This window comes from Venturia canescens, chromosome 2 (genome assembly GCF_019457755.1).
Source record: "Venturia canescens isolate UGA chromosome 2, ASM1945775v1, whole genome shotgun sequence".
NCBI classification, from domain to species: domain Eukaryota; kingdom Metazoa; phylum Arthropoda; class Insecta; order Hymenoptera; family Ichneumonidae; genus Venturia; species Venturia canescens.
This window is the reverse complement of record NC_057422.1, coordinates 18,141,441-18,164,857: the sequence shown is the minus strand read 5'-3', so window position 1 is coordinate 18,164,857 and position 23,417 is coordinate 18,141,441. Positions and strand designations below refer to the sequence as shown.

Sequence of the window (23,417 nt, the reverse complement as noted above, 5' to 3'; positions counted from 1 at the left end):
TTCCCATTGCGTCGATCTATTCTACGAAAAATTTATTATCTCGAGGATCCTTGCGTTGATGAAAATGAATGTGACCGTCGATGCAAAAGTATCAGCAGAGATCAAAGGGAAAATAATATTTCAACGGTCCCATGACCTCTGAGCCGATCTCAGCATTTTTTCAACTGCATCGATCAGCGAAAGGTTCGAGATAAAGCGATTACGGAATAAGAATTTTTATGGAGTCGATGTTGAATTCGTGCCCAAAAGAACATTTCCAGCAGATTTGGCAACTTCCCCGGCCAGCCTTATGCCTTCTTGGAGAACACGATTACCGACCACGATCAGGGGACAATTAGCGGCGATGGTGGCATAAGCTTCGATGATCGTTGAGTTGAGCGCACGAAGTGCAGTAGATGGATCTTCACTAGAAAGTGCGTTAGTAATTGCCTGGCTAATACCCGACTCAAAATTGTTTCCCAGCGACAGCGCTTCAGCCACGTGTTGACGGGCCATGTCGAGGGCTTGACTGACTCCTGGAATCGCAGAATCTCCATCAAGACCGGGGATACGTGGAATTGAAGGAATACCGTTTGATGATAGTCCGGGAATTAACGAAATTGGGGATCTCCTATCGGATAGCGGCAAAACACTATTATCAGTACGATTGCCGTTATCTTTTGAGCTGTCACTGCTCGTGCTATTGCCGTTATCGTTCGAGTTGTCACTGCTCGTGCTATTGCTGTTCGCGTTGTTACTGCTCGTGCTATTGCTGTTCTGGTTGTCACTGCTCGTGCTATTGCTATTCTGGTTGTCACTGCTCGTGCTATTGCTATTCTGGTTGTCACTGCTCGTGCTATTGTTGCTGGGATCAGCGCTACTCGTACTGTTACTATTTGTACTATTGCTGCTTGGACTGCCACTATCCGTGCTGTTACTGTTCGGTTTGGGAGGGCCTGGAGGGCGCGGAGGGCCTGGTGGGCCTGGAGGGCGCGGAGGGCCTGGTAGGCCTGGTGGGCCTGGAGGGCGTGGAGGGCCTGGAGGGCCTGGAGGGCCTGGAGGTCTCGGTCGAGGCCTGAACAAACTGCCTAAGATTCTCGGCAAACTTACAGAACCCCCAGCGGATACCTGCGAACAAATTATCAAATTTCCCGATGTTTTGAAACAGTTAGAAAGAATTTTATTTTTGAGTTATTCTGGATTGAAGTCAATTTTTTCCAAACAAGTGCGAAAGAATTCCGACTTTGCTTTAATCAATGAATATAAATAATTATGTAGTTACGCCATTTCCATCGAAAGAAGCACCGCCGGAAATGGAGAAGCCCTTGATGACGGCGAAACCGATGACGAGACAGAGTAATGCTCCGGTTAGTTTCATATTGAAATTCGCGATGTGACGATCGCTGCACACGACAGGAGTTGCACTTCCCAGATCGTGCCGCGAGTCGGCAATTTATATTCCATCTTTTCCTCCCGCACCGCATCTCGAGTTCCGGAATTTTCGTGCCATTATTTATCGTTGAATTGAGTTGACGGAGTCGCCATCTGTTCCGACAGTTGGATGGAAATAGAAACGGTCAATAAAACCTAAACAAAGCGTTTGCACCTAGCGTTCATACTTTTTTTTCAATGAACTCGCAAATGAGTCATCTTTGAAGAGCAGACTATCGATTAGATACATTTTTCATTAACGTCAAGTACTTTGCATAAGATATAATTGGAACGAACGTGACCCATCATCATATAAATCAAGTAGTTATTGATCCGTGGTAATTACTATTCCCAGACGCACCATTATTCTCTTCCGGAATCAGCCAAAGACTGAAAAATCACTATTTTTTAAATTCTGAAAAAACCCTGATCCAAAATAAACAGATTACTTCAAGTTTTCCAGTTTTTCACCACCCCCCCCCCCCCCTCCCTCTTTCTCCTTCTTTTACCGCAGCGTTGTGAATAATTTTGAAAACCTCTCGAAAGACTTTTATTACTAAATCATTCGGTGCAATAAGATTACCACAAAACAGCGATAAGAGAAAATTTGAAAGCAAAAGGAAGAGGTAGTTGAAGTTTTTGTGGAATGACAGTTGGCCAACTGCTGTTTGTATTCGATATAACATGTGATTTCCATCGTCTTCCAAGTCGTCATATTTCCTTATGGTACTTTGGATCAGAGACCTTACAGGCCAAAAGCAATGTGCCTAGTCGCATGACTAAACAACAATTTACCCCTCGGTCCTCCCTCGGTTCCTTCTCTTTTATTCGCATCCAACTGGAAAGCAACCCTTCTTCTCTCACCATGAAGCGAGCAAGTTTCTTTGGGCATGGTAAATCCGTTGAACGAGGCTATGAGTGAATTCGCGGATGGAATGAGCGGCGAGGCTTCTCCTGAAATGGCTCCACTCACTAGACATATTCTCAACCCTATGAGCTTCCAAATAGTTTGGCTATAATCTTTGCCTGCACAATTTTCTATTCTCACGAGAAAACTTTCCGAACCTCAAACGGGGCTCCACATACTTTAAGTATATGCATACATTGCTTATATGTACTCCATACGAACACACCAACACATAGACCTGTGAGACTCTTGGTATAGATAGAAACATTTCAAACTTTTGAACCTACGAGGTGTCCACAAAATGGCGATTTCCGTTATTATCAGAACTCAAATGCTGGTCTCAAACGTATTCCTATATTTTCGCCTCCTCGTTCATCTTGAGAAAAACTGGTGCTTATCGAGCCAACTTTCGTATCGTTGGAAGAAGATATGATGGATGCAACAATGTTAAATAAAATCACTTGTCAAAAAAAAATAGTGTAGTGGCGCATATTCTCATTTAACTTGAAAGAATTCTCAAGTCAACAACACACAATCCTGATTTTTATAAATCTTTCTGTATTAGATCACTTTTTTAATATTCTTTTTCCAGAGATTTTGTGTAATTCATATTTCATCAGCATTGTTGAAGTATTTCAGGAAATGAAGTTTTATGAAAATTTCAGTCTGATCCGTTCGCATGAGTAGATGAATATTTGGGACACCCCGTAAATGGATATTGGCGAAAAGATAGGTTGGCCGGAGTAGCTCATCTCCCACAGGTCTTAGCTCTTCGAGGCTCTGTGCAAGGATTCGCAAAGGATTTTCAAACGCAGTTGAGTCCTATGAAGCCTACTGGCTTGATGGTTGGTTGACTCACAACTATTCCTCAGATCTTCGCACCCTCAGATCGCATTGCTCCGTAGAACGATATGCAGACTGTAGTGAGGATGGAGGGGGCTGCTTTCACGGGTAAGAAATTGTAGTTCGTAAACTTTTATAACCGATAAGAGTTTTCAACTCTTTTCAACTGATGTATTATTGCCTAATAAATTCTGACAATATCTCGTTTACTTTTTTGTACATTAAATTAAATTGAACTGTCACTAAATTAGTCTATCCATTTCAGTAGCAAACAATCATGATTTCGATTACGAGGTTGCATTTTTTAAAATACGTACAGACAAAAAGGACTACAAGGAATAGCGACGGTGCAAGATTTGCTCATACAAAAATAAGGGATGAAAGTAAATCTCTCCCAGCGTTTCAAGATGGCGAATTTTCTCTCCAGCAAATGGATAGCCCTGGTGCCCTTAAGCCCAGGGGGTGAATTTGCGAGCAGGGATTTCAAGGGATGCGTCACTCTGGTAACGCCAATGTCGTCCATTAAGAATGTGCACTAGCCCTTTCGAAAATCCCCTTAAAAAATGCTTCTTTCCTCATTTTCCTACTCTACACTTTAAAAGTTTGGCCCCATCCTCTGGGACTTGGTTGCTGCGATTTACGAGTGTTCAATCACAGAGCCTATTAATCCTAGGATTTCTCTTTCTACGAGCAACCCCTATTCTCGAACAAATGGGGTGTTATTATTTTATTGATGACGTTTTTAGACACGCAACGCTAACGATAGTTATGCTCGAACGACTGGAGGGAGCAGAAGGGACGCAAAATGAGTGCAACACTAACGTGGGAATGTGGAGCGACCCTAAAACAAAAAACGGACCCTCATTTAAATCGAGTAGTAAAAAATGGTTGGAAAAATCGAAAAATAATTAAACACATTTTACACCCTTGGATGACGACAGTGGAAAAAATTCACAGATCAACCTCTTCCTTAGTTTTCAAGGTCGAAAAAGTAGCAGAAAGAACCGTTTACAGTTTTGTACCACAGCACTTAAGGTTCCATTTGACCGCGCAGTTATGCTCTCGCTCCTGGATTAGGTCGCTCGTCGTAGTTTCTATTCCTGTTCTATCAATTCAATCGTTCAACTTCCTGAAATCTCCTGGAAGAGAGATGAGGCCTGGCGTATCAGAGCCACGAATTTATGGGATCTTTAATTATCATCACACCAGGATGAATATCGAATCGCCCGATACCAGGGATGCCTCTTGGACCATCCCTTCTTGCTACCCTTTCCCCGAACCAGCGAGTCTGATTTACGACTCCTTCGATTCGATGCTTTATTGCCGAAAGTTGAATCGAGCGATCAGACCCTTACAACTGCCGCTCACGTTCTCTACAATCACAAACCCCATATTCAGAATCGCAATAAAATATGGCTAACTTTTATCGTAATTCAAATATAACCGAAGTAAAGAATCAGGTTTTCCGAACATCGGTATTCAAAATAATCGTCATTGCCAGATCGGCAGATGTCTTGAGACATATCCGAAACTTCGGTTTCATGAAAAATATCATGAAACTTTGCCTTTTTTAATCATAAGTTTACAGTTGAAATTCGATTTTTTGCACAGAGAATTTGCTAACGATATGAAGATTCTTGTTTATCCATGTAAACGGCCGATGAGAATTTAACAAAGGAAATAAGTCAGGGAATCAAGGGCAAAATGTAGAGTTTCCGGAGATATTGGGCACAGATGCACAGGCGAGATTGCCGACAGCTTGATAATAGTAAATAAGCGCCAGGAGCGCGAGTACATCGGGAATATGTCTGGAAGGATCGCAAGTCCAATGCCTTTTCTTGGTGTGTTTCGGAGGAAGACTCACCCTTCGGCGTAATCCACGAAGCTGCGAATGAATCTAAGAAGGGTTGTCGGGAAAGGAGGGAGGAAGGTCGAAACTCTACTTCGTCTCGTTTGCAGAGACGTCGCGATGCTTTTGGAGTTTCCACAGAATGCTACACTCGGTTTTCACACGACTAGAGTGTCAGCAATAAGGCAAGAGTGGTAAGAGCACGGGAAAGGGAAGCCTGAATGCATGCGACGACTTGCGCTCAACTCCCAAAGTGGAAATCTAAGCGAGCGTCGATCGTGAACCAATTTCCGAGATTCGATGCAGAAGCAGCTTCGGCTCGAGCTTCATCAGTTCATGTATTCACAAATCCGCACCTCCTAACAAATCCCCCTACTGCCCCAACAACTTCCAGACACCATTTAGTAGCAGCAAAGTTATTAAGATTCCGATACAATATTTAGCCACGTTTCGCAATGATATTCGATAGAATTCTACCTATTTTGACAGCCTTAGCGTTAATGCCAACTTACTTTATGGCACCTCAATGCCCTAACAATTTTCGAAAATTCATCATTTTCGATTTGACATCTCGTTGAGTTGGACATATTTTGAGGAATAAAATAATCGAAATAACTAAGTATTTATATCTTCCTGCAGTCGAACTACGTAAATGTTTCATTCTTTAATTGTTATGTCAAAAGTCCTAATAAGAAAACTGTAAACTATTTATCAATATCCACGTAGAATGCGATTTGATATTTTTGAAATGTTTCCGACTTAAAATTAAATGGCAGATGCTAAATTGTCAGCTGTGAAAATATCGATATTTGTGATAATGAAATTTAATGAAATATCGCTGAGAAAAAAAATTCAACAGATGTGAAATAATTGTGAATAGAGCATAAAGCGAAATATTGTAATAGCGATCGATTGCATCGTCGTAAACGCTGACATTACCGAGGCCAAGAGCTTCGAAGAATGCGCTTACGCATATACGTAGCATGAATATGCGACGATGTTTACAGACCAAACAGACTTTGCCAACGAGATCGAGAGCGGTGAGCTCATATAACGTTTATTCATCCTCTTTGTTGACGAAACATATTGAACGATCGTATACACTGAAATAAGCTCTCCGACATGAGTCTTAAAGCTGACTTTTTATGTAGCTATTGTGTCGTACGTAGAACGTGTATCGCAGTCCTGAAATTCAATCGTTCCCTAGAGGCATTGCTTGGTCAGTTTTTGTATCTTGTTATCCTATTTGATAACCTGGTATCGTAGCGCTTTGTAAGCCGTGACTTTTGTCAGCGAAACTACTCAACTTTTTAAATGGCCTTGAGCTGAATAGAATTTTCTACAAACCTTGTATAAGAAGATCGCTAAAACAAATATGTAAAATCCAGTAAATATGATGGAAATGGAAAAAATATGCATCGAGATTTAGTAACTTTACTTTTTCACAATGACTGAATTACATTTCTCATCTTGCTCTATTCAAAATTGAACAGAAAAATGATTACTTTCGAATATGAACGTATTTATCGAGATATAACAGCGTCTGACTGCATTTTGTGATAATCGATAACTGTTACAAGTTTTGACACCTTGTAATATGCAATGTGATACACGAGCCAATCTGTTAAGGGTGGATGGCGAGAGGGTGAGTGAACTGAGAGGGTAGAACATAATAGATGTGCCCGGAAAGTATTGCGTTGTATTGTACAACTACCCCCGAGGCGTCGAGCAGGTTGTAACGGTTTGGAGATGATGACAAAGAGCGAGAGAGGAGAGGTGGAAGGATCGAACCACTTGGAGTCAGGAGCGAGTCACCAATGACAAGCGGCTAAATAAAAAACGGAGAATCCGAAGAGAAAGGTAATAATAAAGGTAGTTAAAAAGCGAGATTTTCAAAATTTCGATTTTTCAAGTAAAGATGCACTTCGCGAAGAAGTTTTGACACAACAATGCCGAAGGTTGAAAGATCCTTTGCAAACGATGATTATCAATTGAAACGTACGGAGGCTATGAATTCGGACCTGGTGGATACGAGAGAAACAGCGGTCACGTGAGGTGATGGTGGTTATAGCAGGGGTGTTGGTGGAGTTAGGAGAGAAATAGGCTCAGGCGTTCGAGTGGGTCCTCGAGTTAGCAATGCAAACTAATCGCCATGAGGCCGTAGCACTGCTGGTGGTGGTGACGATCCATCGAGAGTAAGAGGGAGATGGAGAGTGAGAGAGAGGAAAAGAGCGGTGGGGATAGAACATGATACAGATAGATATAGAAGATACGGAGTGAGATGGATGCTCGGTGCATCGGCGATAGTTCTGCTCTTGCCGCCAGGACCAAACGGTAGCTAGTGGAGAAGAGAGATACGAGACAAGGGAGATAGAGAGAGAGAGAGAGAGAGAGGAAGGGGGAGAGAGGAGGAGGTAATGGGATAGCCCCGACCACAATACACCCTTCACCGAAGCGGAAGAGAAACAAGGGAACGGCATTACCCGGGGAAACGCGACGGGATACCCAAAGCGACCTCCAAGAACCAGCCAGCAAGCTGTACTATACTGTTTGGATCGAGGCCACCCTTCCATCTCTCAAGTACAAGCGTACACACCATCATGAATACCCATTTAGTGTAGGTGAATAGTTGTACACCGCGAGAATCGAAGTCGATACAGTAGGAGAGAGAGAGAGAGAGAAAGAGAGAGAGAGAGTGAGAGAGACAGAAGAGAGAGGAAGAGCGAGAGTGAAGCTTCAAACCATTCGCGAACTATAAGGGTTGGGGTCGCTATTCCGCTAGATCCGTATGTCCATGACTAGGATACAATCATCGCTACCCCGTGTCTCTCCTCCGCGTACAGAATGCCCTGGTAAGTTCAGCCTGAAACCTCATCCCCTCCTGTAGGATCCCCTCATCTCCAGGATGCTTGTAACCGTGATCGCCAATATCGCGGTATAGGCCCAATGACAATCTCTGCATTACGACGCATTACGTATCCGTCTAACTGCTACTAGACCATCCGAAAGGGTCATTGGCGTCTACCGATCAACCTCTCTCCCCCCACAGACCCCTTTCAAACCGCTTTTAACATCCCGTACATGCACATTACCGTGTCGTCGATGTTCTTCCCTACATGGATGTCATCAACATTGCACCATCTGCGGATCCAGCTGCAGGCAATACTGGATCAGTTCTCTGTAGTTTTCCTTTGCCTGGAGGTAGCTTCGAAGATATGAGACCGGTCAAACCTGATAATTCTCAACTCCTGCATCAATATCCACCTGAAAATAGTCTAAACGGAGACTAATGATGATCGGCGAGGCATCAGACATCTTTACCATCGAGAATCGCCAACCACCAGATCTACATCATCGATAAAAAGTATAGCAAGCCTGAATTTTCAAATCCTGACTCGTTCATACATATCCTGATAGACACTCGCCGCTCAGAGACGGTTCTATGACAGCACGCTACGGTATTTTCGATGCCAGCTGCACTGATTCCTGTCTAGATAGTGGAGATTTCACTAAAGTCTGATGATTGCTAGTGAGAAGTCCGTCATTTGGCTTCGTTCCCAAGAACTGTCCAGTGTTTGGGTAAAACTGTAGAGTAGCATTGATAACATCAAGTCGTGTTGACTTTTGATGTAGCTCTCCATCCTCAGACCATCTAACACAATAAACCCTCAGACGATGATCATTCGATACGCCAAACATCGAGGATTCGAACGCGTGATCCCTGATGAGAAGTGGCCATCTATACCAGCCGTCAAACTAACCCAGGCGCTCCGCCAACTTAAGCTTAACCACCCTCATCGCTCGGCATTGTTCTGTCTTACTCTACTGAATCTCCCTGTGCTGTCTGTACCGACCACTGTCTCACGGTACCGAATTGCTTACGAGACTTCCAGTCACCCAACCAAGAGTCCAGTCAAACATTTGCTAGCTTCGTGTTATCACAAGGCATGTCGTAATGTCCGGGTACAGAATGTTCCAAATCTTGATGTAGAATCGTTGGAAAAGGAAAAATACTGACATTCAAGGATAAAAGGACAAGCTTAATTCATCTGATCTAAATACACAGTCAAGAATGACTACTCGTGTAATGGGACACGGCAGAATTTTTGCGCGTAAATTTGAAAGAGGAAAATCCAAAATAAAAGTTATTCCCGAATTTATACTTGAAAAGGGCTTTTTCTGGTTATTTTGAACCCAAAAATGCAGTATGATCTGCATCTCTTTTTTTATGCATCGTGAACCGTGATCTGACACGCCGGCTGAGTTTCAATCGAACTACCAATATTCCCTAAATAGTCGATGGGGAAAAAAATATGAAAAAATACTTAAAATTTCAAGATTGTTTTATCGTTCGACCATGACGAGTGAATTTTGACTTAGTCTGTACAGGACACTATCAATGCAACACTATTCGTCGTGAGTCAGCTTACGGTGCTGTTACCAGGTTGTTACCATGTTGATGACCAACCACTCGTCTCGAGAGGCTTCAATACATTCTCCATCCCTATACTGGCCTTATCTCAAGTCAGGGTTGATGACCTTCATCGTATAAACGCCAGGAGCTATGTTCACCAATACTGGACGCCGAAAAATTCACAAAAATTCGAGGAACAGTTATGCCATGGGTACTATGAATACTCGATCGAAGCTCAGGAACAACTTCCTTAAAAAATTGAATTTCCTAATGGCCAGACTTTTCAACAAATCGGGTGTAATAGGGGTCTGATTAAATAGTACGAATAGAAAAGCGAGTAAAGCAGAGTAAAGGAGTGAAGTAGAGAGTAGCTTCTAAGCCCAGGCGATTCCTGCACATTGTAGATAAAACAGAGCGAGCATTCGAGCAGGTTAAATGCATCCGAGTGGCCAGTGGTGAACGGTGTAGAGGGCAACACCAACGAGAACCTCTTAAATCACGAGTAATCATTTCTGGCCACTCGTGCCGTTCGGACCCCCGTGGGATCAGGCATCCCTCGTCTCACTGTTCACTCTCCAACCCCCAAAACCCTCCCTCTTGCCGGCACCCTTCTCAGCTTGCTGCCGCCGATATACTGACCATATAGTTAGTTCGTGTTCTCCCGATTCTCTTCCCTTCCACCTCCATAGTCTTCATCCCCTAGTTTTTTCTCGTAGGGAAAATGTTTCACCAATACACATATCGAGCATCAAATTTATTGCCAACGTGAGTCTTATTTACGGCCTAAGTAACTGGCTAAAAATTCGCAAGGAAAAGACTTTCGTATTTTCAAATTTAAAGAGTTATCAACTTAAAAAAATGAACATGCATTGGCGTTTTTCTTCATGTTCACTTCTTCGCTATTTCAATAAGCATTCGGAAGAATTCAATTTAGCTCGACAAATGGCTCCGAATACTCTAGAAATCCATTCCTTAAGGACTCTACTAAGCAAATAGGCATCAAGTAGAAATCTCATGTGCAATTTAGTAGTTATAGTATTTCAGTGTCCCGAATATAATATGGCGTACAGTGTATTCGAGATAGGGGTGCGTTTCGCCTCGGTGGTCGTGGCTGAATCAGCTCGGCAACCTTGCCGAGTACTCACCAGACTTGTATCCTTCCCAAACGAGGCTACATCATACGTAATAGGGGTTGGATATAGAGCTCTGTGTGCTACACTACATTCACGTGTTTATATAACAGCTCATGTATATTTCGTTCATCGTTAACGATGATTGCATGCACTAAACCACCAGAAGCTACCAGAAACCATCCGAAGTAAGCCAGTCATCTCGCTCGTAAATCTCTGCCTGTTAGTTTTACCCAGAATTTTCCATTCTTATAAAATTCATTGTATCTTGCAAGAGAATTTTTCAAGTGTCGTTAATTTAAAGAACAGTGTGAATCTCTCGAGATCGTTAATCCGTTATTCCTTGTCGACTTACGTGGACAATGTAAATTTGCACTAATATTGACAAGAAATATTAACATAAGCCTTTTCCTCAAATCAATATTTACCCCAAAACTATCCTCCTGGGACTTGATTTATAAAAACTGACGGAGTTGATGAGACGTAACTTAAAAAATATTGAAGGAGTCGCGCAATAGTTTGAATTGTCAGGAGTGGCGGACAATCAAACACAAACGATGCGACCAGCGATTCGTTAATTAATGAACGAAGGAAGAAAATGATTCACGGTGCAAAATAGAGGAATACACGATTGTGGATGTTTTAATGAAAGTAGACGAGTGGCTGTTTTTGAGTGAGGGCTCGAAATGAGGTGGACGTGGGAAAAGGGAAAATGAGCGTGAGTGTTTTAGTGCAAATGTGGAGGAGACTGCGAGGCAGACGCTCTCTTTATCAACGATCCACGGAAAAACACATTACCGAGGTTTATCAATCCCCTCGATACGGAGACTCGCCATCCTGATGATTGGCCTTTTTTTCATACCGCATCAGCCTAATGGATCCATTCCGCAATCCGATCTCAAATATTCGACAAAGAAAGGCCGACAGAGAGATGAGGAAGAGAAAGAGAAAATACGAGGGATGAAAAAGAACGTCCACGTTGGAATAACCAAATGAACAACCTTAAGGTTGGATAAAAAAAAGTTACATGCTTAAAATATACAGATATATAGAATTTTTAAATAAGCAGAAAGTCGGATAGAACGGACGGTTGGGTATTGTAATTAAGCTAATAGCCCCGGTAACTCTGGCCACGTCTGATGTGGTCTACACTCAAGTTAGTTTTGCAATCTCCTACCGTACTTTTTCCCTTTTTTCCACCGAGACCTAAAAAGAGTAGAAAAGGAGGAAGAAATATAAAAAAAAAACGAGTCTTGTAGATGTTATATGGACCGGTTGATCAAACCAACTTTTCCTATCTACTTATTAATATTACCTTCGGACCTTCGAGCAACGTTGAGGCACGCCACCAGCCTCCCCGCGCCTTTTCAACCCCCTTGAGTTCTCCTCCAATCTTGTCTATATACTTTTGCACTCGGTCCAGATTTCAAAAGCAAGCGAGAAAAGTCCCGGTCCGCGGAAACGGAGGCTGTAACGGGGGATGGACAGGGAGAGACAGACAGAAACGGGCAATGTTTACTTTGGCTCTCCTCCGGAATTCTTGCATAACGATTTTTTTACGAATTCTTTCACTTGTCCACATTTACTTATCCTCTCTCTTGAACGAGGCTAACTTTGCCTTCTTTCCAGAGGCGGAGAAAACAAACCAGAGGCAAAGATGAGACTACGGAACCTCCATCTTCCAATGAGAACCGATCTTTTTGGTCTCCGTGATTTTCGAAGTACCTTCAAGTTTCACAAGAAACTTTACTTTTCCGGTACCTCTTTGTCGTACGTATAGATCTTCGCGTTGAGAAGAAATATTAATAATGGTAATGGTCAGACTCGAACCACGCGAATGTAAAGTACAAAACCACGAAGACTTGATCACATGTACTAATGTGTGCTGTATTTTGTTCCGTAAGAAGCGTTGTGAAATAACAAACATGTAATCGAATATATATTTCTCGTAGTATGCACGATAAGCATCGTTTGATAGAAAAACAATTGAATGAAGCGTCGAGCGTGATTCCGAGAGAAAGTAAAAATTACGTTGTTAAGCATCGGTAAAAACAGAACGCTCGAGTGAATGATTTATAAAACTAAAATAAAATAAAATAAAAGAAGCGAAGAAATTACGTGATTGTGATATTTATTTCTTTGCCATTCTTCGATATATTAAAAAAAAAAAAAGACAGTAGAAACTCTTGTTTTAGTAACGAGAAAAAATATACGTTCGCATCGAGATCATTCATTGCCGACGCAAACTTTCTTTAGTTGAGATAAACGTTAAAAAGTTCATATTAATAATCGTTTTAAATATAAACAACTCTACACACATTCGTTCAACCATTATTACAAATGAAATAACAATTTCAACAGAAATTGTATTCAAACACTGGAGCGATCATTTACACTGGTTCAAGTAAAGTTACATTTAAACTAGTTCAAATAAATTGGGTTTTTTATGCCTTTTAAAGGCTTTGTCCTAAAACCTTGTTATTATTTCATTTGATTTAATTTACAAAAATGAACTTCACGAAGCAAATATACTTTGTGGGGTTGTTTATTAAACTTGAGTGATTGGAATGCACATGACTTGGTCGTGGATATTCTTCTTCCAACTTCCTCTATTGAAAAGTCGAAAAAAACAATAATTCAGAATTTTCGTGTTGATATTTTCTTTCCTCAAGCTAGGACAAAAGAAGCGCACGATCAAACAACACCCTTATGAGGATTGAGGAAAAAATTTACAGGGGATGAAAAAAGTTATCAGGGGTTGCCTCTTACATAACGTACGCTTCTGTGGACCGGTGCGGATTAGCATGTCTGAGATAGAGGGAGACCCAGGGTCGACTATCAATTTCAATATCCTCTCAATAAATATCCGTTTGGAAAGGCTTGGGGCACGGTAGACTCTCTCGTTTTTCCATCGGAGCTTGAGCTTCCGAAGTCGGGCGATTTTCTTCGCATCGATACGTTCGTCTTTTCCCTCTTATGGTCGTTCATCGAACTCACCATCTTTCTTTTTCTTTCTCTTTATTTCTTTCTCCGTAGATCCGGAAGATTCGGAAGAACCTTCCACAATTTTGCACGACGTGTGCCCACGGCTGTGAGAATCTTCGACGAGGATCGCGCAGATAAGAACTCCGTCGAACTCGTTTTCACGCCACGAGACATCGTGCCATGTTTTAGAAGGGCCTACACTCCGATAAGTACAGGATCTTCCAAAAACGTCTTTGAACATGAGATTACACCCTTTGGATTTCTCTTCACTAATGATTTTCGAGATTTTCAGAAATTACCATTGATTCAATTGAATATTTTTCATTTTACTTTGCACCTGCTCGTGCACCGAAATATTGACTACTAAAACTCATTTGAATTACTCGATTTAAGCACAGATGAAAAATGTTCCAGGATTTTTCTCTTCCAGCATTCCAGAATCTACTTACTCTGCAAATTCTTGTTGCAACTTTCGGGACTTCCGGTATGTGGGTACTCGCAGTTTCCTAGGATTTAGATAATATTCCGGAGGCTTCGATCCCTCCCTTTGCTCCTGAAAGATAAAGCGATCGGCAAAAGTATGCACGAAAATGGCGACGGATATGTATAAGTAACAAAGAAGGAATATCGCCCCAGTCTACAAGATATTTCCCAGTCGAAACTTCTCACTCGTCTATCCGCCGGCAAAAAAGTTGTACGAAGATGGCAATACCGAATATGTGCACCAACTGCTTGTGCATCTAGTTTTTTTTTGCTTTTTTTTTGCTCGGGAACGTGACAACGCACTTTAGCATCTGGAAGTGCCAAGCTCGAGGATATCGTTGTCTGATAGCTGCGGAAACGTATGGAGACTATTTCGAAGATATCGGCAACATCAAATACATATCTTCTTTGTCCACGATTTTTCCAGACAAACTTTATGGACGAAGCAACATAGAGCGTTGGGAAAAAAATGTCTCTGTTCCATAAAACAGGTTTAATCAGCTCAACTTAATCGACCTTGAGACTTGTGTATCTGGTGACTACTTGGGGGATCTCGTAAGGTGAAAAATGGAGTGAAGGTCATTTGCTGGCAGTTCACATTGTGCATTCTTATCTCATAAATTGGCTTTCACGAAAGTTTATGGAACAGTGTAATAATCGTTCTCCTAAGGTTATTTCTCTTCGCGCCGGTTATACTTTAGTGGCACCATTAGAATTACGTAGAATGGCCTCTGGTTAACGCAGTTCGCGGCAACTTCTGGAAAAATGAGAGGATAAAAACAACAGGGGAAAGCTTCGGATATCCAAGAGATGAAAAAAGGTCGAAAAGGCAAAAAAGACGGGACCGCGTGGCGAATAAAGCGGTTGGGGATGAAAAAGCAAAGCGTGAAACTGAAACGATGAAAGGGGGAAGAGGAGCACGGGCACGAAGCCGTGGTAGTGTTATAAAAATTCAATTAACTCCGCAGTTTTAATTAATTTTCGTATTTATATGAGACGATAAAGCGGGGAAAGCCATCTTGCACATTCATCCCTCCAATCTTTTCCTTAATTCCTACTCATTGTATCGTTTCAATTAAAGCCGGATACGAAGTTATGCCAATCAAAATTTCGGTGCAAATTGAAAACTGTTATAATGTCGTACGAAAGAAATTATAAATTCTGAATGCTTCGCAATACTTCAGGTCGATTCTCAGTTTCTAACAATCAACTGTGAGATTATATTGAAGATTAAAATAATTGTTATACGCAGAAAAATAATTAACGCGTCTTGAAACAATAAATAGAAGAGTTTTTAGTTATTTATTTTGAGTTTTCTTTTCTTTGTATGCTGCAAGTTTTTAATAAAACTTTCTGAAAAAATCATCGTTCAATGAACACAGTTTCTCTGGATTTTTCTGGAAAAATGATAATTTAGCGCATAAGCAAGAAGCACACAAATCCAAACAAACCTCTTGAAGGTCGAGTAGAAAAATTGGGAATTATAAAAGTTGAGTCAAAAAAATCTGATGGAGTTGTAAAAATTCCAGAAGTGTATAATTTCGAGGATTAGAAATATTTTGAAAAACGAAGGAAATAAAAGTAGTTGCTTGAAACTAGAAAATCTGTTGCTTACAAAAATTCATTGATATTCAACCATAGAAATTCACAAAAGAAAGAATTACAAACAAACAAATGTCCCTGAATTTAAACTGGCGGGGAATGAAAATCTCTTTTTAAATTTCGTAACAATGGGACTTTTTATGCGAGCATTTGACTGGTCGGATTTGGCCAGCGCTTCGCTCTGGCGATTTCGATTCGAACTATTTCTGCTGTCCTAGGCAGTAGCATCCCGCACCGAATGGCAACAGCCCTCTCTCACTCTGTTCTGCTGCCATGATTTCGTACTGTGGTTCGCGGTTCGCTGCAGAATTGTCTGGTTAATTTCACACTCCCATGATTATATAGACGAAATCGAGGGCATTTATATTCGCAGAGGTATGGAATGGTAAAGAGAGGGAAAGAGAAAAAGAGGGAGAGAGAGAGAGAGAGAGATCGTGTGGGGAGGGGGGATGTTTGATTGGGTCCGATGTTCCAGAACTGAAAAAAAAATCGAGTTCAACGGTCGCCAGGGCTCACTTCCATCTATCCCACTTGGTTTTATCTCTCTGTTTTCCATTCTTCCCTTTTTCTCTCCTATTCACCTCTATTTACACACATATATATAAAACTCTATCCATCTATACATATATGTACACATGTATATAATATGCAATGGTTCACGATAGCATAGATAATGTGTCCCCGAACAAAATCGAAATGCTCGATCATACGCGAGATTGGCCCATTCTTTACCTACTTTTCTTCTGAAAGCTCCATTTTATACATCGAATAGAAAAAGTCAATGGATGAGGCCGACGATAACAAAAATTCAAGACGAAATTTACTTTCAAGTCAATTTCGTTTGAAAAATTTTTCAACAGTTACTTGCCACTTGAAATTGGTTCAAAGCTCGGTAAAATTCTCCCACAAAATGCACGAATTACAGTCTCTTGTAAAAAAAAAAACCGCTCTTCAACAATTATTCGGACAGCGACTGGGGCTGGGGCAAATTGATTGTCCTCAATTTGGAGTCTCGTGTTTGGTTACATGATCCTCTCACAGTTTTTTATTTCAAAAGAGAATAAGAGATAAAGAAGTCAAACGAAAATACGGGAAAAGCTTGGCCCTACAGTGGCAAAAGAATTAATTGTTTGTCACATTAAACGAGAATCGTTATTTTGGATCGTCCACAGATCGCGACTGGTACCGCAGGCGAAAATTGTGCTACTTTCATCCAGTCGTAGTTCCTCTTCCTTCTCTCCTTCTCTCCTCTCTCTCGGCCTTTCACACACGATCCAGTAACTAGGACGGACTCTGTCCATGCTACTAATAATATATCCTCGCTTTCGATTCTGGCCTATCTTTTGACTATATTCGTATGTACATAGACGATCGGTACGATCGGCAGCATAGCGTGGTGGAGCTTGTAATTACGTAAATTTTGGGTAGAAGCCGAGTTGGATATAGGTTTTGGGAGGCCGTCTGCAATAGTAACGAAAAGAGCACCGGAGCATGGAAAACGTAAACGGTCCGAGTGCAGCATAATCGGAACTAGTGCGAGGACGATCAAGGGGGTTGGATACAAGGAGTATTTTGGTATGCGTGGACCCCATCACTCGAGGATTGGTTGACGCGGGGTGCCTCGTACAGTTCATCCTGGACCTCGTGCCCGGGCAACCTCGAGCATTCGCAACCCCACCTCCGACTCACCAGCGGGAGAACCACCCTTCTTGGCTTTTAGTGTGAAATAAATGCTTGTAATTACGGGAACGCGACGAGCGTCCGATTCTATGGAATGAGAGCGTGATGGCGGTGGGCTGAGTCGACGAGGGAGAGGGACCGGGCGAGCAGGCTTATGCCAAAAGAGAAAAGAGAGCCTGGAGTGGGGCTGGACCGAGCGGGGTATTGGTTGCCGCGTCAAGAGGAACGGAGGGACTATTTTCAACGGACGGGGACAAAATGGCACCCGACGCACCCACCCTGGAATCCAATGATAGACTGACCAGGCCAGTACGCCGAACGGTGCAACGACAATCTCACCTGCACACCCCTCTCACATTTTACGATACTTCCAAACTATAATAGTCACTAATTGTAATGAGCGCTGTTGATGCACGGGGTATTTTCAAGTAATTAGAAACGCAACGAAATCCCTCGACGAAACTTTCGTCGCGGCTGATTCGTGACAAATGAAGAGAAGGCAGAGCTCTGTCGAATTTAGCTGTAAGAAATATTGATGGGATCGTCACAGACTATCTGATATTGAAGGCTTTCACTCATTCTTTTTGGACTCGAATTCATTTTATTTTGAAGGTTATGTCACACGTGAAGTTGCAGTAGTTACGATGGCTTTTTGAATTCTCGAAACGACATCAGCGTTTCCGTGTCATCTCCATTTTATTCTTTATCGATGTCCATCAAACACCTCGACAGTTTGGTGCTCTCTCCTGTCTCATCCGTGCCAGGGAACTCGCGGGAACATTAATTTGCCGCATGGGTGCAATATATTTTGGAGTTTGCCATCCGCAACAGAGCCTTACGGTCGCGAGATTTAATTAATAATCGGGGATTGGATAGATGGTTTTCACGGAGTAGGGGAAGCCTATTCAGGGGGTTGTTCGTAATCCGCACGAAGAGGTCTTAGTTGGCACATTTGACTAGTATCATAACTACGAGCCCTTCTCTCTCTCTCTCTCTCTCTCTCTTGCACTTTAACGTGTTTACGTGTATTATACCAGCATTGCAGATTTTCTACTTTGGTCGTTCCACTTGTACTTCCGGCATAATTGGACCGATTTTCCAAAACTTACCGGTTCGTTCTCACTCCCCTGGAATCATGCTCCATAACCAAAGTTCCCTCTCTCTCTCTCTCCTCTTCCTTCACTTCTTCCTTAGTGCTGTTCTTGCAGTTGTTAAGAAATGCTTTGCTGTACGAGCATAAATAAGCAAAATTTATCGAGAAGATGACAAATTTGAATCTTCTTCACTTCAACCGCCATGAAGTTATTTTACACAAATCTGAAAAAAAAAAAATTGCAATCAACCCAATGTTGGCCCGAGGTGGCTGCACGAGTGCTCGATGCTTGGTCCAAAAGTCACCGGCGAGGTGACGATTAGCTCAAGCTCGTGGTGGCAACTTGAGTGATCCGTTGACTTCTGCGTCTCCAGCTTTCTGAACCTGCGTGAAAATTAAACTGCTTACGAACGATCGGTCACCCAATACCTTAATTGACAGGACATAACGACGGCACTTTCATGACTTCACCAAGTCGATATCAACCTCTCGTGCCCGGAAGGTTCCTGATTCAACTCGATCATTCTCATTGACCATAAATATTTTGATTTTCCTCAACTCAGTTGTCTAACCTACCGACTTTTTGTCGAATTACTCAATCAAAGTTAGCTTCCGTAGTTACGTTTCTGTGACTCGATTCAACTTAAGCTTGAACTTGATAGAGAATCACAGTCGGAGCAATAGACCGAAGCATTCTTGGGATAAATTCACCGGCGTCGTTGGTAAGATGAAGATATTCTGTATCGCATTGTCTCATCACTATCAGATTTCAAATAATAATATGCCTCGAGCTAATATGCGGGCGTTCCCTCAACAAGCTTCCTGGCCTTATGCCTTCGGGCCTTCACTCCCCCCTCTCCTTCGCTCCTTCCCGGTCTCGCTCACTCCCTCACTCACTCACTGTTGAGCCCTCTGTAATTACCATTACCCAGAAACTGATACTCTCCATGATTATGGTATTCCTCCTGGCAATAACGCGACGCGCTATCACGGCTGCTGATGCAGCGCGTTCTCGCTATGATTGCTTCCACCCTCCTCCCACTCCTTTAACATTTCCCATACCGGGTGAAGTTGCTCTCAATTAGAGGACAACGATCTGTAAGTATTTCGACATTATGTTGCCAGACTTCACTTGTGCATGCATCAGAGTAAACTTAACTTGAAAAGTTTAATTCTTGTTAGGGGGCGCTCTCAACGATGAGTTCCGCTCAGTTTATTTACAGAGCTTTTTCATAATTGAACTTGGCCTATCACTAATTGAAGTTAAACTGCTTGCAACTTGAGTTCTCTATTCATTTGGAGCCGATTTTAGTTTTGATTTTTAAGGTCGTGCGATTTCACGAAGAAAAGTTTTGGCTGTTTGGAATTGTTTTCAACAATTTGAATATAAACATTTCGTAGTGTCTTTGAAGTATGAACAAATTCGTTGTCGAAGAAAAGTTAGAAAATAGGAAACATCAGAAAGCAGCCTGAGTGTTAAGGATGCCTGAAGGATCGTATTTTATGGGCGTCTAAATTGGATCAATTTTTACTCCCTAATCAAAAGTATAATCACTTTAAATTAATGTCAGAGTTATTAATTCGAAATTGTAAACACATTTTTTCAACTTATCTTTTGGCGATTGAAGTTACAAGCCATTAATTAATCGGGGATCTACCATTGACTGAACCCAAAATTTCAACAACACAGTGGAAAATGGATCAATAAAAAAGTATTAATAAAAAGACAGAAAGCTGTGACAGGAATGGCCCAAGCCAAGAAGAAACAAAATACCGAAATAAGCAAATCTGAGGGTATACGAGTGTTCATTACCAATTTCGTTCAAGCTTTAACGTCTTTATTACTACTAAGATAACCGGCTTCAATTTTTTCTCAGACTTTCATTATGTACTTCATTGTAATTGTGTACTTTTTCATAAACTTCATAAGAAACGTTCATTCGTTACGTGGAAAGATAATCGATTTTTTACTTATAGTCGCTATGTCCCTGTGTATTATTCTTCATATTTAAACACTTTTATCTGAATAACCAATAAGACGAATCCTTTAAGATTTGATATGCGTGTGAGTCGACTAGCCATTTAAACTCTGTGTAAATTTCAAGACTTTCTTAAAAAAATGTTTTCGTACATGAACTACATTAAAACGCATGTGATAATTGTTGGGACGCTACGACAGCACGAGAAAAAAATGACGAACCAGCGATTTGAATAATGGTTGATTGTACCGCAGGGAAAATGATTAAACGTCGATGCAATTGATGCCTTGGTATAGGGGTGTATAATGTTTCGCCATTATTTGCAACATCGGATAAATCGTTGCTTGGTACAACAGATTGACGAATACATGCATTATTGTCTCGTTGAACCGTTTTATTTTTTCACCACTTGAGATGATAACAGCGATCGGTTGAAATTCCTATTAAAGTAACCGCCCTTCCATTCTCTTCGTTTCCTACCATATTTTTTCCCTCGCTCTACCTCCGACTATCTGCCCGCTTTTCTCAAGCTTTATTTCGCAAGTAATAAAGAAAGAACGTAGCACAGTGGAAATGCTAAGGCTCGGTACAGATTCGCGTCGTTGCGGAAAAAATCCCGCGGCCCCTCCCCAACCAGCCTCACTCGAACGTCCCTTCATCCATCCTTCTACACCATTATCCACGTCCCCAATCCTCGCGACGTAAATTGCAATCCTAGAGAATCATTATCCACCGAGAGTAGACAAGAGATTGGTTTTTTAAAGAAATTCCACCCCCGCTACGAAACTTCCTTTATTCTATATACGCTTATATCGAGACATTTTCATTTTTAATTTCTCTCTCGCACTTTACTCTCTTCCAACCATACGGCACCCTCGTGTAATATTTTATTTTCATAAAATCGTGACGATCAAGAAAAAAAATAAGTAACCAGATAATTAAACTACGAAAAATATAGAATATGGTGAAAAATAATTAATAACTATTGTTGCGGAAGAGCAGTATGAATATTTATCATCAATTGAGTGTCTACTGATTTATTGAAATCGGCGGTCACAACAGCTGGACGAAATACACACCCGGGACAAATATATATTCTCACCCGAGATCCCTTCCACTCTCCATCAATCTTTAGCGCGTATAAACGCGGAAAATGAAATGAAAAATGCAAATCTCGTAATCCTCTTATCGACTTCTCGGTATTCGTTGGTTATACGAATCAATATTTAATCACGTTGAATCGCGATCTTTTTCCTTCCCCTTCAGGACCAGTCAGTTTCGTTCAATCTCCAAATCGTTATTTCACTCATTTTTCTTAATGCGATACAATCTTTTGTGCTGATTGTCAATCAGGTATATTGAATAAATGATGTAAAAATCGGAGTCCAAAAATAATTGTGATGCATTGCAATTGAACACTGGGACGAATAAGTAAGAGAAGTTTTCGGAGTCGTTCAGAAGCACATTATCCTTATTAATACGTTGAGTTCACCCGCCGCGACTCGTCCTCGTGATCTCATAATTTTTCCACTGGGTCAAGCAACCTCGAAACGAGGGCCATAATTTTTCGGAGGCTTGTGAGGGCTGCTGGAGGTTTTGAGGGGCCAGAGGGTTCACGATGAACGGTTGCACATGAAGAGTCGAGGCCGAGGCGACATCTGGAACGGCGATACGTTAGCGCGTCAAAAATCGCACGCGGCCCGGGATTATAATTGATGGAGGCTCCGGTAATTAATAGGGGGTGGTTTGGTGGCCCCAGTACGGAAGAGAACGAGCGCTGGGCCTTGACTCGTTTGCGAGGTGTGGCGAAGGGGTCGGAGGTGGGCTGGCGAATTCAAGGGGGTGGAGAACCGGGAGTGGCAGTTTTCAATTCGAAGGGTGGGGGTGGGGATTGGGTGAAGGGTGGAATGGTTACGGGTACCATACCGGCCAATGGCCACTGACCTGTGCACCAATGTGGCCGATTTAAAAATGGCGAACCAGCCACCTATCGGATCCCAACACACAGGGAAGAAAGAGGGAAAGAGAAACGCCGGGGGGTGCAACTAGCTACCGGCTAATTGATAGGTGCCCATTAATTATTACGTCATTTCCGGTGAGCCTTGTTACTGCGGCGCTCCACACGTGCCCGTGACACGAGAGCTCTCACTCCTGCCGGCCCAATGCACCTACTATTTTCCATCATCCCTTCTGGGCGTTATATGCTACTGTGTAAAATCGACCGGAAGTCCATGTGTGTCCACTAGCCGCGTTTTTTCTCTCCTGAGTGATCGTAAGAGAAAAAAACACGGTGAGGATAAAAAAAGTCTTCATGAAGCGGCGAAAATTTACGAGACTCACTATTTCCGATTTATTATTCTGTGACCCGACGTTTAATCGAAAAAATCAGTGCATCGATTCCTGTTGGGTTGCCATTTTCTTCATGGTCTCACAGTTTCAAGTCGATTTATATTTTTCAATTTTCCCCCACCATCCTCCGGACGCTTCTCGAATATCCCAATGATCCGAAAGGCAATTAGAAAACCGAAAATAACTGGATTCAGTGGGTTTGCGGTCTGGAAGATCGTAACGTGACTTAAAGTGGAAGAATTTCGTGTGCACTTTGTACAGACATAGAGCAGTTATGGGCAAGTGTAACGTGCATAGGACCATTTCGATGCTCCATTAGCACGTGGTTCTCGAAATTTCTATTCGAATTTACATTTTACCGTGCAGCTCCATCGTCGTCGTCGTCGTCGTCGTCGTCGTCGACAGGGATAAAATGGGGTTGGAGAGTATCATCGTTAGGGGTGGATTGGGGGCAGTTTCCTCCGACGACACGGAGGATCTCAAGGTATGCGCGGCGACACTGGTGAAACACGCCAGTTAGCATCCTCTAATCAACCTAGCGAAGTTCATCTGCATACGAATGCTGCACCGAACGGAGAAAAGCGCGCAGCGTTAAGGGTCGCTAAAATAGAGCCTGCACTCTCCTCTGTCCCATTGACCGAGCCAAATGACGTCGTTGACATCATATAAATGTCAGCAAAGTGCTAGACCACT

The 23,417-nt window shown here is 42.1% G+C and overlaps 1 protein-coding gene across 1 annotated transcript; it reads right to left on the bottom strand.

Moving 5' to 3' along the window:
- Positions 1-1,421, bottom strand: LOC122406471 (collagen alpha-1(XVII) chain-like). Its single transcript, XM_043411937.1, has 2 exons — positions 1,262-1,421; positions 1-1,107 (listed from the first exon to the last, which is right to left on the bottom strand). The coding sequence occupies exons 1-2, from the start codon at positions 1,355-1,357 to the stop codon at positions 217-219; spliced, it is 987 nt and encodes a 328-aa protein (XP_043267872.1). The 5' UTR covers positions 1,358-1,421; the 3' UTR covers positions 1-216.
- Positions 1,422-23,417: the final 21,996 nt, after the last annotated feature.